General features: G+C 41.7%; 1 protein-coding gene across 2 annotated transcripts in view; it reads right to left on the bottom strand.

The window, feature by feature from the left end:
- The window catches only part of LOC120933854 (C-type lectin domain family 4 member F-like), an 83,948-nt gene that overhangs the window by 16,782 nt on the left and 48,375 nt on the right, over positions 1 to 18,791 (bottom strand). For both annotated transcript variants that reach the window (XM_040347269.1, XM_040347270.1), the window contains exons 15-21: positions 12,446 to 12,541; positions 12,308 to 12,364; positions 10,143 to 10,238; positions 9,452 to 9,508; positions 8,644 to 8,739; positions 8,502 to 8,558; positions 3,637 to 3,702 (exon numbers count right to left, since the gene is read on the bottom strand). In XM_040347269.1, coding sequence (XP_040203203.1) covers positions 3,637 to 3,702; positions 8,502 to 8,558; positions 8,644 to 8,739; positions 9,452 to 9,508; positions 10,143 to 10,238; positions 12,308 to 12,364; positions 12,446 to 12,541 — 525 coding nt within the window. The remainder of the gene's footprint in view (positions 1 to 3,636; positions 3,703 to 8,501; positions 8,559 to 8,643; positions 8,740 to 9,451; positions 9,509 to 10,142; positions 10,239 to 12,307; positions 12,365 to 12,445; positions 12,542 to 18,791) is intronic.

The following is an 18,791-nucleotide window of genomic DNA, read 5'->3' as shown; positions in this document are numbered from 1 at the left end:
CAATCAAATGCTCCCACTGTGCCATCCAATGCTCCCACTGTGCCATCGTGCCATCCAATGCTCCCACTGTGCCATCCAATGCTCCCACTGTGCCATCCAATGCTCCCACATTACCATCAAATGCTCCCACTGTGCCATCCAATGCTCCCACTGTGCCACCCAATGCTGCCACTGTGATTCTCCCCCGCCCCTGCCTCGCCGGCTCGCCATCTGCCCGGTACTTACCTTGTCTCGGTGGGGCAGCCGGTGATGGCGAGTGGTGTCTTATCCCCTCCATGTGTCTTCTCCCCTCCATGCGTCTTCTCCCCTCCTCCTCTCCATCCAATCACAGTGCCTGACGTTTCAGCCAATCAGGCAACCAGGAACAGACAGCAACCTGATTGGCTAAGAGGCGGGTCAAAGTTAGCAAAGCGAATTCCTTCGGCTTTGCTAACATTGAGCTGAGTGAGAAGGAACGCACAGCGTTGTGCCCGCTTCTTACTTTTTTGGACGCCTAATAGGAGACAGTGAGAAGACCTCCTTCACAGAAGACAGTAAGAACATCTCCTTCACAAGAGACAGTGAGAAGACCTCGGACACAGGAGACAGTAAGAAGACCACCGTCACAGGAGACAGTGAGAAGACTTCCACAAGAGACAGTAAAAAGACCTCCACAGGAGACAGTAAGAAGACCTCCTTCACAAGAGACGGTAAGAAGACCCCCTTCACAGGAGACAGTGAGAAGACCTCCACAAGAGACAGTAAGAAGACTTCCACAGGAGATAGTAAGAAGACCTCCACAGGAGACAGTAAGAAGACCTCCACAGGAGACAGTAAGAAGACCTCCTTCACGGGAGCCAGTATGGAGACTTCCTTCACAGGAGACAGTGAAAAGACCTCCACAGGAGACAGTAGGAAGACCTCCTTACAGTCACGTTTTTGAGTTCTATTGCGTAGCCAGAAACATTCTTACATCTGAAGAATGCAACAGTGTCACCACCCCACCTGAAAAACTGAGCACATTTAATGATAGTTTAATAGGGTCCAATAGGAATAAGGGTCTCAATTATAGCTTACATCTTATAGAGAACATGGGGTATGGGAGTCCTGGTGAATACACCTTACATATAATAGGGAACAGGAGGCATGAGGGCTCTGATCATTACATTTTGTATTATATTCACTTTCATTTTCTTTACAGAGTCTATACCAGCCTTTCCCAACCTATTTACTATTGAGGAACCCTTTGTCAAGAAAGGCGTTCCAGCAACTATCCTAGCAATCTGAGTGACAGAAGAATGCCTGTGCGCAGAATGACGGCGCGAGGACGCGTTCACCTTGTGACAGGGCTTGGTGCCAGATGCGCTATTTAAAGTAGACTGACGCCTTGCTGCTTTGCTGTCCGGTCTGCAGCGTTCCCTGAGACCCCTGCTATCTGTTACTCTGATTATCTGATTCCTGTCTGACTTGGCTTATCCCTGACTATTCCTGCTTGCTGCCCGCCTCTGATCCCGGCTTGTCTTGACCCCTTGTACCTTGACCCCTCTTTGGATTCCGTTCCTGTACCTAATCTGCCCGCCTGTGCTTGACCCGTCCTGTGTCCTAAACTACAGAACACCTCCCTGCTGTCTGCTGTATCCAGCCTTCTGCCTGCATACGGTTCCAGTCTCCTATCTGGTGCCAGTCTCCTCTCAGTTGCATCAGAAGTTCGGGCCAGCCCTCTGCATCAGCTATCCTGTTAGGCACTTGTGCCCCTTTACACTTCCAATCCCCTATCTGCTCTATCAGGGGTTCCTGAGTCAGAGGTATACGAGAGGCCATTCCCTGCATAATGGGCTCAACCACCAGGTACGTGACACCCTTGAAATAATTTCCAGGTCTCTGGGAACCCCTGGTAAAACCTAATAATTTAAAGTCAGTGTGAAAAACGTCCCCTACCTTGGTGGCCAATTGGAAGAATGCCCCTTACATAGGTTGCTGTGGGAAGAATGCCCCTTACATAGGTTGCTATGGGAAGAACACCCCTTACATAGGTTGCTGTGGAAAGAATGCCCCTGACATAGGTTGCTGTGGGAAGAATTCCCCTTACATAGGTTGCTGTGGGAAGAACGCCCCTTACATAGGTTGCTGTGGGAAGAACGCCCCTTACATAAGTTGCTGTGGGAAGAACGCCCCTTACATAGGTTGCTGTGGGAAGAATGCCCCTTACATAGGTTGCAGTAGGAAGAATGCCCCTGGCAGTGGTGGGAAGAATGCCCCTTACATAGATTGCAGTAGGAAGAATGCCCCTTACATAGGTTGCTGTGGGAAGAACACCCCTTACATAGGTTGCTGTGGGAAGAACACCCCTTACATAGGTTGCTGTGGAAAGAATGCCCCTTACATAGGTTGCTGTGGGAAGAATGCCCCTTACATAGGTTGCTGTGGGAAGAATGCCCCTTACATAGGTTGCTGTGGGAAGAATGCCCCTTACATAGGTTGCTGTGGGAAGAATGCCCCTTACATAGGTTGCTGTGGGAAGAATGCCCCTTACATAAGTTGCTGTGGGAAGAACGCCCCTTACATAAGTTGCTGTGGGAAGAATGCCCCTTACATAAGTTGCTGTGGGAAGAACGCCCCTTACATAAGTTGCTGTGGGAAGAATGCCCCTTACATAAGTTGCTGTGAGAAGAATTCCCCTTACATAGGTTGATGTGGGAAGAATGCCCCTTACATAGGTTGATGTGGGAAGAATGCCCCTTACATAGGTTGTAGTGGGAAGAATGCCCCTTACATAGATTGCAGTAGGAAGAATGCCCCTTACATAGGTTGATGTGGGAAGGACACCCCTTACATAGGTTGCTGTGGGACAAATACCCCTTATATAGGTTGCTGTGGGAAGAATGCCCCTTACATAGGTTGCTGTGGGAAGAACACCCCTTACATAGGTTGCAGTGGGAAGAATTCCTCTTACATAGGTTGCAGTGGGAAGAATGCCCCTTTCTAGGTTGTAGTTGGAAGAATGCCCCTTACATAGGTTGTAGTTGGAAGAATGCCCCTTACATAGGTTGCTGTGGGAAGAATGCCCCTTACATAGGTTGCTGAGGGAAGAATGCCCCTTATATAGGTTGCTGTGAGAAGAATGCCCCTGGCAGTGGTGGGAAGAATGCCACTCTTACAAACAACCAAAAAAGATCACTAGTGTCAGGCTAATGGCTCCACCAAGTGGCGTTGGATCTAGAGTTCTGCAAACACCATCAAATGGGAGGTCAGTTACCCACAGCTCAAGGAACCCATATCAACCTTTGAAGGAACCGTAGGGTTCTATGGCATTCTGGTTGACAATGGCTGGTCTAGGGGATCAGAACAGCAAAAAGTGAATGCGCAACAAGAGGTAAGTAGTAAAAAGAGGAGTTGAGAAGGAAAGAGACTGTTACAAAAAATTTACAGCAGGCATCACTAAATGGTGACAGCTCACTGTCCGGTCCTGACTGCCACGGTCGGTCTTGTAGCAGACTTTTGGACGTGGCCAGAGTAAAAGGTGGAAGGGAATATCTTGGCTCCCATAAAGAATTGAGTTTGAAGGTATCAAGCATTTACTACTGCTGGAGAGCTTTGAAAAAGAAAAAAATTAGAGAACATTTGATGAAATGGGATAACGTAAAGGAATACTCTTACTCTTAATTTTCTGGATCTCCTCTGCTTGGTTTCCCACGACAGTTGGAACATTCTTGGAAAGAGGCCCTGTAATACAAAGAGAACCAGTTTGGTTAATTCTGTGTTAGGGATTGGGTTAGGAATAAGGGGCCATATTCTGAGAGAAGTTACGATGGAGTATCTCAGGATACTCCATCGTATCTCTCTTTTTTGGCCCGTGTATCAATGCGACTGATTCTTAGAATCATTTTCGCATAGATCCGCCATGTGTAAGTCACTTACACTGTCGGATCTTAAATGTAATTACGCCGCCCGCCGCTAGATGGCATTTACGTGAAGGTCTCATTTGTTTATGCAAATGAGCCTGCTACGCCTATTCCTGAACGATTTTGCGTTGCGTACCCGTCGCTAACGTCGTTTGCGTAAGCGGAAACTTACTCCTGCTATATGAGGAGTAAGTTTCCGCATGTCCCACGTAGGCCATGTTACGGATAGCGTCGGGTCCGCGTCGTGTTTTTCCGTTGGCTACGTCGTTTCCCTAAGTCGTTCTTGAATACGACTTTACGTCAATGACGCACACGTCGGCATCATTGACGTTTTCCGCCGAGAACTGGAGCATGCGCACTGGGCTTTTTTAAGCCCGGCGCATGCACAGTTACTTAGAATCGGAGGCGCGCTTAATTTGAATAGAAGCCGCCCCCTTGAAGATACGCGTGGCTACGCCGGGCCATTTACACTCCGCCGCCCCAAACTACGGAGCAAGTGTTTGGGGAATACAGCACTTGCTCCTGTAGTTTGGGGCGGCGGAGTGTAAATGCCTTACGCGCCGCCCGCGGACATTTAGAGAGAATATGGGCCACGGTAAGTATAAAGCCTTGTACACACGGTTCGATTGTTGGCAGGGGATTGTCTGTTGACAGACTGTTGTCCTGAATTCTTACCATTAGTACGCTCCTTTGTTTTCCAATTTTCGGCCAACAAATGTTGGATGGCAGGATAAAAAAAATTTGGCGGACAACGGCTCCATGTCTGATTTTCGTATGGTCAGTACACAAATTCTTCCCACAAAAGTCAAATGCTCTTAATTATTGCTCACCAAGCACGAAAATTATCAGAAGAGGCCCAAAGGGTGGCGCTCAAGAGCTGAAATTCTACGTAGTACGTCACTACGTTCGTGTTTGTGGCACGACAAACGTTCGTATGAAAGCAAGAAATTTTGTTGGAGAGATGGGACTTTTAGAGGTTCGACATATAGAAATTCACTCAGAGTTGATATAAAAATGTAGAAAAATATTTATTAAGACAACCTTGCACAAGAATTTATTAATTTGTAAAGATTTTTGATATACTAACAAAAAAATTCTTGTTTTTCTCTTTATATACACATGAAAAGTTGAGTGAATTATGTTCCTCTATAACCAATAAATGTGTCCATGCGTCCATTCCTGAAGAAGCCTATACAGCGAAACATGTTGAAATTTTCGGGCGCAACTCTTATATGTATGTGATTACAGTATTTCATTGTCAACAGTAGGTAGTGTGTGTACACCTATGGCTTATTAGACATGTGCACACTGAAATATTTTGTTTCGGATTTTCGTTTTCGTCCAAAAAATAAAATGATTTGTTTTTATTCATTTCATTTTTCGTTGGAAATTGCATTCGTTCGAAAATCCGAATGAATTAAGGTCAAATCTGTCATTGAAGGCTTATGGTGTCTGTTGAATGTTCTAAGAAGATTCGACGGAGAAGCGAAACTGTACAATGCATCGTACTTTTCTGGTCGAATGTTCCGCCTACAAGCTATAGTAGAATTCTAATGTTGTATGACACTAGTAATAATTATATTTATTAATTATTATTACTAGTCAACCAACAATAGAATTTTTCCATAGCCTATGGACCGAGCATTTGACCGGAAATGTACGATTGCGGCGTCATACAGTTTCACTGCTCCGTCTAATCTTCTTAGAACTTTCAACAGACACCATAAGCCTTCAATGACAGATTCAACGTTTTTCGATGCTTTGTCGAATCTTCGTCGTTCATGTTGAAATGTCAAGTTAGTTCTAGCTATTTTACTGCTCCTCCTCTTTGGTTACAATCAGCCAAAAACATTTATCATCATCATTATTTTTATTTTACTTCCCCCACCCAATTCCAGCAGCGATCTTTTCTCTCTATAATGTCAAAACTTTTCTCTCTATAATGTCGAATCTTTTCTCTCTATAATGTCGAATCTTTTCTCTCTATAATGTCAAATCTTTTCTCTCTATAATGTCAAATCTTTTCTCTCTATAATGTCAAAACTTTTCTCTCTATAATGTCAAAACTTTTCTCTCTATAATGTCGAATCTTTTCTCTCTATAATGTCGAATCTTTTCTCTCTATAATGTCGAATCTTTCCTCTCTATAATGTCAAATCTCTTCTCTCTATAATGTCGAATCTTTCCTCTCTATGTTGAATCTTTTCTCTCTATAATGTCGAATCTTTTCTCTCTATAATATCGAATATTTTCTCTCTATAATGTTGAATCTTGCCTCTCTATAATGTCGAATCTTTTCTCTCTATGTTGAATCTTTTCTCTATAATGTCAAATCTTTTCTCTCTATAATGTTAAATCTTTTCTCTCTATAATGTCGAATCTTTTCTCTCTATAATGTCAAATCTTTCCTCTCTATAATGTCAAATCTTTTCTCTCTATAATGTCGAATCTTTCCTCTCTATGTTGAATCTTTTCTCTCTATAATGTCGAATCTTTTCTCTCTATAATGTCGAATCTTTTCTTTCTATAATGTCGAATCTTTTCTCTCTATAATGTCGAATCTTTTCTCTCTATAAGGTCGAATCTTTTCTCTCTATAATGTCGAATCTTTCCTCTCTATAATGTCGAATATTTTCTCTCTATAATGTTAAATCTTTTCTCTCTATAATTTTGAATCTTTTCTCTATAATGTCAAATCTTTTCTCTATAATGTCGAATCTTTTCTCTCTATAATTTTGAATCTTTTCTCTATAATGTCAAATCTTTTCTCCCTATAATGTCGAATCTTTCCTCTCTATAATGTCGAATCTTTTCTCTCTATAATGTCGAATATTTTCTCTCTATAATGTCGAATCTTTTCTCTCTATAATGTCAAATCTTTTCTCTCTATAATGTCGAATCTTTTCTCTCTATAATGTCGAATATTTTCTCCCTATAATGTCGAATCTTTCCTCTCTATAATGTCGAATATTTTCTCTCTATGTAGAAAAATCTTGGACTAATAGAGTTAAGGTTAGGCACATTCGACCGACGAAAAAACGAAAATAAAGCATTTGTTTATTTTGGATCTTTCGGTTTTTCGTATTCTGTGCGTTCATTTTCGTTTGTTAACCACTTAAGACCCGGACCATTATGCAGGTTAAGGACCTTGCCCCTGTTTGCGATTCGGCACTGCATCGCTTTAACTGACAATTGCGCAGTCGTGCGACGTGGCTCCCAAACAAAATTGGCATCCTTTTTTTCCCCCACAAATAGAGCTTTCTTTTGATGGTATTTGATCACCTCTGCGTTTTTTATTTTTTGCGCTATAAACAAAAATAGAGCGACAATTTTCAAAAAAAAATCAATATTTTTTACTTGTTGCTATAATAAATATCCCCCAAAAATATATAAAAAAAAATTTTTTCCTCAGTTCAGGCCGATACGTATTCTGCCTATTTTTGGTAAAAAAAATCGCAATAAGCGTTAATTGATTGGTTTGCGCAAAATTAATGCGTTTACAAAATAGGGGATAGTTTTATTGCATTTTTATTAATATTTTTTTTTTACTACTAATTGCGGCGATCAGCGATTTTTTTTCATGACTGCGACATTATGGCGGACACATTGGACACTTTTGACACATTTTTGGGACCATTGTCATTTTCACAGCAAAAAGTGCTATAAAAATGCACTGATAGTGTAAAAATTACAATTGCAGTTTAGGAGTTAAACACTAGGGAGGCGCTGTAGGGGTTAGGTGTGACCTCATATGTGTTTCCAACTGTAGGGGGGCGGGGCTGGATGTGTGACATCATTGATCGTCTCTCCCTATATCAGGGAACAGACGATCAATGACATTGCCACAGTGAAGAATGGGGAAGGTGTGTTTACACTCACCTCTCCCCATTCTTCAGCTCCTGTGATCGATTGCGGGACACCGATGGCGATCGGGTCCACGGGTCCCGCGGGCATGGTCACGGAGCTTCGGACCGGATCGCGAGCGCGCCGGCGCGCTCGCGACCCAATGGCTGGGCTTAAAGAATCACGTACAGGTACGTGATTGTGCCCAGCCGTGCCATTCTGCCGACGTATATCGGCGTGAAGAGGTCCTTAAGTGGTTAAAACGAAAATACCTGAAATTCGGATGAAAACGAATGCACGTGTCTATGGCTTATTACTTGTTATAATATTGTCTTAACAAATATTTTTATATATTTTTATATCAACTCTGAATTTCTATATGTCACACCTCTAAAAGTCCCATCTCTCCAACAAAATGTCTTTCTAATCATAGGGATGTTGGTGCTGTATTTTTTTATAATTATATGCTGATATCTGTCCACTCCTCTTGACCATGTTAGTATGAAAGACAAGATCTTGGCACACGCCCTTTTGATAAAAATCAGACGCTCGGTTGGCCAACAATGGTACCGTGTGTACGAGGCTTAAGAGTCAGAGGTTAAGGGGCCAAGCTTAAGAGTTGGAGTCAAGTTTTGGAGGTTATGTTCAGGTTTTAAAAAGGCTAGTGTCAGGTTTAAGGGTCAGCTCAAGTATAAGCGCAATGAGGAAGGTCACATTCTAAATGTTCATTTTAGAGGAAAGCTGATTCCATGAACTCTCCCCTCTCCCATGTTGTACCATTGAGTTCCATTATTGATGTTTCCAGAGCGAACAGTTTCTTCATCACCTTGGAATCTGGGGGTGAAGAGCATTCACACAGTAAGTAGACATAACCTCAGCCACCCTGTGCTTCTCCTCCCCCAAATGAGTTCCCTCTTACCATCCTGAGACAGCATGCTTTCTAAAGACTGCACCCCCATACTCAGATTCCCAAGCTTCACGTCCATGTTCTGTTGCACGTCCTCCAGTCGTTGACCTACCACAGACAAAGAACTTATGTTTATTCCTAGCAAGTAGGAGGAGAGTTCCTCAAGCTGCATCCAGATTTGACTCCTACTATGACCCAGATCACCATCTGTCTCTTCCTTTTTTTTAGATGTCATCTTATGCCTCGTACACACGATCAGAATTTCCGATGGAAAAAGTCCTTCAGGCTTTTTCCATCGGAAATTCCGACCGTGTGTATGCCCATCTGAGTTTTTCCATTGGATATTCCGAGGAATTAGGTCAGAGTCGGAATTCTGATGTGAGTTTGGTCGGGCTAAAGCCTGATCGTGTGAGTGAGTGAGTGAGTAACTTGTATAGCCCAACAAATGCGAACTTAATCGCCTCAAGGCATCCAGAGTCGTACCGGTCCTTCAGAAGAGGTGGGTCTTTAGTTTTTTCCTAAAGGCCTGATGGTTTTCCACCAAGCGGATGGTAGTGGGTAGAGCATTCCAGAGCCGTGGTCCTTGGACTGAAAATCTGCGTTCTCCCTTCGATTTGTAGCGGGATTTAGGAATTTGGAGAAGGTTTTGGTTGGTTGACCGGAGCACACGCACGTGTGTACGGGGCATAAGAGTAACTATATATCTCGAGAAGTTGGACACATCTGCTCTCTGTACTGTGTACTAATATGAGAATGTTGATTCACAGTAGTCAAAGGCCAATATCATTTGCTTCCCCCTTTACCACTGCCCCTGGATTACCTGTGAGGGCCTTCATTGAAGTTTCCATAGTAGACAGCTTCTCCATAATCCTGAAACCTGTGGGTAGAGAACGTACACAAGGTGAGTAGACATGCCCTCTTTCAAACACTGTTGCCCTTCAAACTGACTGGTAGCAGGGCTGTCTTAATATATGGGCACACGTGGGCACTGCCCGGGGGCCCCAGGTGCATGGGGCCCATGATCGGGGCATGGAAAAGGTGGGGGGCAGGTGCTGTGTTGGGTGAATGCACTGGCTTTTGGCTGCCTGGGTCACCCTTCTTTGACAGGAGTAGCTGCAATGTCATTCCTGTCAGAAGGAGCAGAGGCTGGCTTCTGCTTGAGTGAGGATTCAGCTTTCTCCTTCCTCCTGTAGGGGGTGTAGGAGAGCAAGCACTGAGACTGAGAACTCTCCTCAGTCTCAGCACATGAGATAGGAAGAAGGAGCTGCATTCATTGTAGGTGGGAACAGCCTTTGTGATCTGTGAGTACAAGGGGGGCACAACTCTGATGTATGGGGACACTGTGATGGGGGAACCTGCTGTATGGGGACACCTGATGTATATGGGCACAGTGATAGGGAAACATGATGTAAGGGGGTACTGATGCAGACCTGGTAGGGGCCTCAGCAATTGACTTTGCCCATGGGGCCCATGATGCTATTAAGATGACACTGACTGGTAGTCCCTCTTACCATCCTGGGACAGGTGGTCCTCTCTGCAGCGTATATCCATACTCCGTTTCTCGATCGTCATATTCATGTTCTTCCTCAACTCATCCAGCCATTGACCTACCAGACAAAACTGAGATTTACTAAAATCAAGCAAGGATTAGTTAGGTAAATCCCTCAAACTGCACTCAAATTCGGGTGTCCCAAGAGTTACCCAGCTCACTAGGTGTCTCTGCCTTGTTTATGTTGTCCTCCTATGTAACTGTATATCTTGAGAAGGAAGGCAACATGAGTTAATATAATTTCTGATATTCTCACTCCCTGGAGGACAGGCAGATGGCCCCCAAGTTGGAATGTAACCAATTACGCCTCTGACTTTGTATGACAAAGCCGACTCCGATTTGACTAACCGAAAGAGGATGGGAATCATTGATTAACCACTCTGCAAGCAAGATTCAAAGAGAGCTATGGCTGCCAAGATAATTGATCACAAAGATCGAAAGAGCAACAGATACATGGGCAATACTGCCCCTAGAGGCCAATATGGCAAAACGAATAGTAATGTAATCTATTGAGGAGGACTGTACCGTGAACACTTTGATTCATCCAAAAACCGAGTTTGGCTGGGAATGGGGGGTTTGGATGAGGTGTGATTGAGTTTTTTTTAAAAAGGGCTGTCTGAACCACAAAGCCCTCTTTTGCCATTCAGAGCTCAGCCGATGAGTCTATGTACAGAGTATTGTGATAAGTATGTTTGATATTCTGCTGTTTAGTGTTTGTATATTCCTATTTTCTTGGGAAATAAATGAAAGATATTGTTTTACTAAACTGATGTGTGTTTTCATAGCTAACTTTATATCATTGTGCTTATTAGAGTCTTAATAGACTAGCTAATTATAGGCTTAGGCAAGTGAATACATAGATGCAATAGTTATATAGTTTATATTAATTGATTGTATATTATTGCATATTTATTTCAGCATTGCATTTACATGATTATTTTTTGTTACTGATGACATAAACACTATAAACACTATAAACACTATAAACAAAAATAGAGCGACATTTTTGAAAAAAAATGCAATATTTTAAACTTGTTGCTATAATAAATATCCCCCCAAAAAATATATAACATTGTTTTTGCCTCAGTTTAGGCCGATGCGTATTCTTCTACAAATTTTTGGTAAAAAAAAAAGACAATAAGCGTTTATCGATTGGTTTGCGCAAACGTTATAGCGTCTACAAAATAGGGGATAGTTTTATGGCATTTATTATTATTTTTTTTACTAGTAATGGCGGCGATCTGCATTTTTTATCATGACTGCGACATTATGGCGGACACATCGTACACTTTTGGTGCCATTTTGGGACCATTGTAATTTTTACAGCGATCAGTGCTATAAAAATGCACTGATTACTGTAAAAATTACACTGGCAGTGAATGGGTTAACCAGTAGGAGGCTAGGAAGGGGTTAAGTGTGTCCTAGGGATTGATTCTAACTGTTAAGGGGCGTGGGAACGAGTGACACGTCACTGATCGCTGCTCCTGATGAGAGGGAACATTCAATTAGTGACATGTCACTAGGAAGAACGGGGAGATGTTGTGTTTACACCGATACCTCCCCGCTCTTCGGCTCTGTGACACGGTCCCGGAGCTCGCGGCAGGGTCGCGGCAAATTTAAAGGGACGTACCTGTATGCCCATCTGCCTTTCTGTGCCATCCTGTCGATGTATATGTGTGCACTGGTCCTTAAGTGCACTGATTACTGTAAAAATGACACTGGCAGTGAAGGGGTTAGCCACTAGGGGGCGCTGAAGGGGCTAAGTGAGTCCTAGGGATGTGTTCTAACTGTAGGGGGAATTGGACTACGTGTGACAGGACACTGATCATGCCTTCCGATTACAGGGAGCTGTGAGCAGTGTCCTTGTCACTAGAAAGAATGGAGAAATGCTTGTTTACATCAGCTTTTCCCCGTTCTTCCTCTCCGTGAGACGAACGCGGGACTCCCGGCGGACATCGAATCCACGGGACCCGCAGTCAAACTCACAGAGCTCGCGGCTCACGAGCCCACAATGCTGCGTCTTAAAGGGGAACGTATGTATACGGTAATCTGCACAGTTGTGACATTCTGCCGACGTATATCGGTGTGAGCCGGTCGGCAAATGGTTAACCACATCCCTGAACTTACCCTTGAGGTCCTTTATTGAGGTTTCCATGACTGACAGCTTCTCCATCATCCTGGAATCTAGAGTTGAAATGAACATTGTGACTACTAGACATATCCTCCATCATCCAAGGTCTCCCCTCCCCCAGAGGTTCCTCTTACCATCCTGGGATAGTTGCCCAGCTAAAGAATGCATCTCCATGCTCAGATTCCTGAGCTGCACCTCCATGTTCTGTTCCATCTTATCCAATCTTTGACCTGCCGGAGACAAAATACTGCAGTTTTTGATGGAATATCAATGGCAGCCACAAAAAGTCAAGATCTCCATGTTTTTTTTTCTAGGGATGACCCCTCCGCCAATTTTTTTTTATTTTGGTGTGGGGTTCCCCTTTAAATTCATACCAGACCTAAAGCGTCTGGTATGGATTTTGAGGGGGACCCCTACGCCATTTTTTTTAAATTTGGTGCGATGTTCCACTTAATATCCAAACCAGACCCAAAGGGCCTGGTATGGAATTTGGGGGGACCCCCACGCAATTTTTTTTATTTTGGTTTTTATTTTGGTTCGGGGTTCCCCTTAATATTCATACCAGACCCAAAGGGCATGATAATTGACTGGGGGGGAACCCATGTCATTTTTTTCAATGAGATTTATCTGTATTGCCAGGACCTGACAACTCATACAGAGCTCAGCGAAGCTGGCCCCCCTACAATCAGCACAAATAGAAACTGTGTTTCTTTAGTGCTACGTTTGTGCTGTTTTGTGCCGCAAAAATTTACGTTTGTGCTGCTTTTATTTTGAAGATATTAGCAATTGTTTTTTCCAGACTATGACATCACACAGCCCCCCTACAACCCCAAATGACACAAAACTGGTCTCGTTGGTTAGTGCTACGTTTGTGCTGTTTTGTGCTGCTATTATTTCCGTTCTATCTTTTATCGTTTTTGCGTTATTAATGACTTATTAAAGGTCACCAAAGGTCACACAGCCCCCCTACAACGCCCAAATGACACGAAACTGGTCTCGTTGGTTAGTGCTACGTTTGTGCTGTTTTGTGCTGCTATTATTTCCGTTCTATCTTTTATGGTTTTTGCGTTATTAATGATTTATTAAAGGTCACCAAAGGTCACACAGCCCCCCTACAACCTCAAAATGACACAAAACTGGTCTCGTTGGTTAGTGCTACGTTTGTGCTGTTTTGTGCTGCTATTATTTCCGTTCTATCTTTTATCGTTTTTGCGTTATTAATGATTTATTAAAGGTCACCAAAGGTCACACAGCCCCCCTACAACGCCCAAATGACACAAAACTGGTCTCGTTGGTTAGTGCTACGTTTGTGCTGTTTTGTGCTGCAAAAAAATTATTTGTGCTGTTATGGTTTTAAAGTTATAACAGTTTATTTATTTTTTTCAAACCCCACTCACTTTGCCCACCTTACAATCAGCACAAATAAAAACTCAAGTGTGTTTCTTTAGTGCTATGTTTGTGCTGTTTAAAGTTCCTTTCTATCTTTTATCGTTTTTGCGTTATTAATGATTTATTAAAGGTCAACAAAGGTCACACAGCCCCCCTACAACCCCAAATGACACAAAACTGGTCTCGTTGGTTAGTGCTACGTTTGTGCTGTTTTGTGCTGCTATTATTTCCGTTCTATCTTTTATCTTTTTTGCGTTATTAATGATTTATTAAAGGTCACCTAAGGTCACACAGCCCCCCTACAACCCCAAAATGACACAAAACTGGTCTCGTTGGTTAGTGCTATGTTTGTGCTGTTTTGTGCTGCAATTTTTTTTATTTGTGCTGTTATGGTTTTAAAGTTATAACAGTTTATTTATTTTTTCAAACCCCACTCACTTTGCCCACCTTACAATCAGCACAAATAAAAACTCAAGTGTGTTTCTTTAGTGCTATGTTTGTGCTGTTTTGTGCTGTTTAAATTTCCTTTCTATCTTTTATCGTTTTTGCATTATTAATAATTTATTAAAGGTCACCAAAGGTCAAACAGCCCCCCTACAATGCCAAAATGACACAAAACTGGTCTCGTTGGTTAGTGCTACGTTTGTGCTGTTTTGTGCTGCTAATATTCATGTTCTATCTTTTATCGTTTTGTGTTATTAATGATTTATTAAAGGTCACCAAAGGTCACACAGCCCCCCTACAACGCCCAAATGACGCAAAACTGGTCTTGTTGGTTAGTGCTACATTTGTGCTGGTTTGTGCTGCTAACAATTTTATTTGTGCTGTTATGGTTTTTAAGTTATAACAGTTTATTTGTTTTTTCAAACCCCACTCACTTTGTCCACCCGTACAATCAGCACAGATAAAAACTCAAGTGTGTTTCTTTAGTGCTGCGTTTGTGCTGTTTAAATTTTCTTTCTATCTTTTATCGTTAAGGTCACCAAAGGTCACTCAACCACCCACAACACCCAAATGACACAAAACTGGTCTCGTTGGTTAGTGCTACGTTTGTGCTGTTTTGTGCTGCTAAAATTTATGTTCTATCTTTTATTGTTTTTGTGTTATTAATGATTTATTAAAGGTCACCAAAGGTCACTCAGCCCCCCTACCACCCCGAAAGGACACAAAACTGGTCTCGTTGGTTAGTGCTACGTTTGTGCTGGTCTGTGCTGCTAACATTTTTAGTTATGGTTTTTAAGTTATAACAGTTTTTTTGTTCTTTTCAAACCCCACTCACTTTGCCCCCCCCCCCCCCCCTGTACAATCTGCACAAATAAAAACTCAAATGTTTTAGTGCTATGTTTGTGCTGCTAATATTTTTATTTGTGCTGTTATGGTTTTTAAAATATAGCAGCTTGTTTTTATTTGATAACAACCCATTCACTTTGCACCCCATGTTATTAAATCTTAAAAACAAACAAACAAACAAAATGGAGTTTGACTGCTACCTGCCCTGACCATGGCTTGTCTCTGGATTCTGCCTTCTGTTCTTGCCTGATCTAACTCCCGTTGCTGATTTGGCTTCTGACCTGACTATCCTGTTGTCTGCCGTCTATGCCTGATCTGTCCGACCATTATGGACCATTATGCATCCTGCTCATCAAGCCTGCTACAGCTCTTCAGTCCAGCAAGGTCTCACCTGTCTCCTGCTTCCAGCTGCTTACCCACAGTATGCTGCCAGCCAAGCTCAGTGCCAGCTTATATGCCACCAGCCGGTTCTGCTGCCACCACGCAGTCTACTGGACTTATCACAGGCACCCATACCTCGCTGTGCTCCAATTGCTGCTGTCTAACCAGGAGATCACTAACCAGGTATGGGACAGGAGGGCAGGGTGGTGTCATTGTCTGGGAAAAAACTAATTGCTTATATCTTAAAAATAAAAGCAGCACAAATTTGTATTTTTATGGCACAAAAAAGCACAAACGTAGCACTAACAAATAGTATGTTTGTTTTTAAGATTTAATAACATGGGGTGCAAAGTGAGTGGGTTGTTATGAAATAAAAACAAGCTGTTATATCTTAAAAACCATAGCAGCACAAATAAAAATATTAGCAGCACAAACATAGCACTAAAACATTTGAGTTTTTATTTGTGCAGATTGTACGGGGGGGGGGGGGGGGAAGTGAGTGGGGTTTGAAAAGAACCAAAAAACTGTTATAACTTAAAAACCATAACAGCACAAATACATTTTTTAGCAGCACAAACCAGCACAAGTGTAGCACTAACCAACAAGACCAGTTTTGTGTCATTTGGGCGTTGTAGGGGGGCTGTGTGACCTTTGGTGACCTTTAATAAATCATTAATAACGCAAAACGATAAAAGATAGAAAGGAAATTTAAACAGCACAAAACAGCACAAACATAGCACTAAAGAAACACACTTGAGTTTTTATTTGTGCTGATTGTAAGGTGGGCAAAGTGAGTGGGGTTTAAAAAAAATACATAAACTGTTATAACTTTAAAACCATAACAGCACAAATAAAAAAAATTGCAGCACAAAACAGCACAAATGTAGCACTAACCAACGAGACCAGTTTTGTGTCATTTTGGGGTTGTAGGGGGGCTGTGTGACCTTTGGTGACCTTTAATAAATCATTAATAACGCAAAAAAGATAAAAGATAGAACGGAAATAATAACAGCACAAAACAGCACAAACGTAGAACTAACCAACAAGACCAGTTTTGTGTCATTTGGGCATTGTAGGGGGGCTGTGTGACCTTTGGTGACCTTTAATAAATCATTAATAACGCAAAAAACGATAAAAGATAGAAAGGAAGTTTAAACAGCACAAAACAGCACAAACATAGCACTAAAGAAACACACTTGAGTTTTTATTTGTGCTGATTGTAAGGTGGGCAAAGTGAGTGGGGTTTGAAAAAAAAAAATAAACTGTTATAACTTTAAAACCATAACAGCACAAATAAAAAAAATTGCAGCACAAAACAGCACAAACGTAGCACTAACCAACGAGACCAGTTTCGTGTCATTTGGGCGTTGTAGGGGGGCTGTGTGACCTTTGGTGACCTTTAATAAATCATTAATAACGCAAAACGATAAAAGATAGAAAGGAAATTTAAACAGCACAAAACAGCACAAACATAGCACTAAAGAAACACACTTGAGTTTTTATTTGTGCTGATTGTAAGGTGGGCAAAGTGAGTGGGGTTTAAAAAAAATACATAAACTGTTATAACTTTAAAACCATAACAGCACAAATAAAAAAAATTGCAGCACAAAACAGCACAAATGTAGCACTAACCAACGAGACCAGTTTTGTGTCATTTTGGGGTTGTAGGGGGGCTGTGTGACCTTTGGTGACCTTTAATAAATCATTAATAACGCAAAAAAGATAAAAGATAGAACGGAAATAATAACAGCACAAAACAGCACAAACGTAGAACTAACCAACAAGACCAGTTTTGTGTCATTTGGGCATTGTAGGGGGGCTGTGTGACCTTTGGTGACCTTTAATAAATCATTAATAACGCAAAAACGATAAAAGATAGAAAGGAAGTTTAAACAGCACAAAACAGCACAAACATAGCACTAAAGAAACACACTTGAGTTTTTATTTGTGCTGATTGTAAGGTGGGCAAAGTGAGTGGGGTTTGAAAAAAAAAAATAAACTGTTATAACTTTAAAACCATAACAGCACAAATAAAAAAAATTGCAGCACAAAACAGCACAAACGTAGCACTAACCAACGAGACCAGTTTCGTGTCATTTGGGCGTTGTAGGGGGGCTGTGTGACCTTTGGTGACCTTTAATAAATCATTAATAACGCAAAAAAGATAAAAGATAGAACGGAAATAATAGCAGCACAAAACAGCACAAACGTAGCACTAACCAACGAGACCAGTTTTGTGTCATTTGGGCGTTGTAGGGGGGCTGTGTGACCTTTGGTGACCTTTAATAAGTCATTAATAACGCAAAAACGATAAAAGATAGAAAGGAAATTTAAACAGCACAAAACAGCACAAACATAGCACTAAAGAAACACACTTGAGTTTTTATTTGTGCTGATTGTAAGGTGGGCAAAGTGAGTGGGGTTTGAAAAAAATAAATAAACTGTTATAACTTTAAAACCATAACAGCACAAATAATTTTTTTTGCAGCACAAAACAGCACAAACGTAGCACTAACCAACGAGACCAGTTTCGTGTCATTTTGGGGTTGTAGGGGGGCTGTGTGACCTTTGGTGACCTTTAATAAGTCATTAATAACGCAAAAACTATAAAAGATAGAACGGAAATATTAGCAGCACAAAACAGCACAAACGTAGCACTAACCAACGAGACCAGTTTTGTGTCATTTGGGGTTGTAGGGGGGCTGTGTGATGTCATAGTCTGGAAAAAACAATTGCTAATATCTTCAAAATAAAAGCAGCACAAACGTAAATTTTTGCGGCACAAAACAGCACAAACGTAGCACTAAAGAAACACACTTGAGTTTTTATTTGTGCTGATTGTAGGGGGGCCAGCTTCGCTGAGCTCTCATACAGCCATGAGTAGTTTTGAATTACTTTTTTTCCTTTATGTCACTTTGTGCAGGGACAGTTCTAAACACGGGAAACATGCGCCACTTTACATGCATACTATAGACACCCCCCAGGTACGAAATTTAAAGTAATATTTCACTTTTATTGTTTCACTTTAAGCATTATTAAAATCACTGCTCCCGAAAAAAACTACTATTTTTAAAACCCGGGTCCCCCAAACACTTTTTATGACAATAACTTGCATATTAACCTTTAAAATTAGCACTTTTGATTTTAACGGGGTTCAAACACATTTTTTGCCTGTTCGCAAGTTCTGGTGCGAACCAAACTGGGGGGGGGGGGTGGTGGTGTTCGGCTCATCCTTATTTTTTTCAAACCCATTTAGCCATTGACCTACTAGAGACCATAATACCATATATATGTTATATCTTTCAAAGATCATTCACATGTACTCCTGAAGACGATCAATCGAATCATGTGTAATCTAAACAATTACAAATTAAAGTTCAGTATTCTATTGTTTTGTTTTATGGTTTTTTTTATTGAATG

The sequence above is a fragment of the Rana temporaria genome, chromosome 3 (genome assembly GCF_905171775.1).
Source record: "Rana temporaria chromosome 3, aRanTem1.1, whole genome shotgun sequence".
Lineage (NCBI taxonomy): Eukaryota > Metazoa > Chordata > Amphibia > Anura > Ranidae > Rana > Rana temporaria.
The sequence above is the reverse complement of the archived record's forward strand: the minus strand, read 5'-3'. Positions and strand labels throughout refer to the sequence as shown.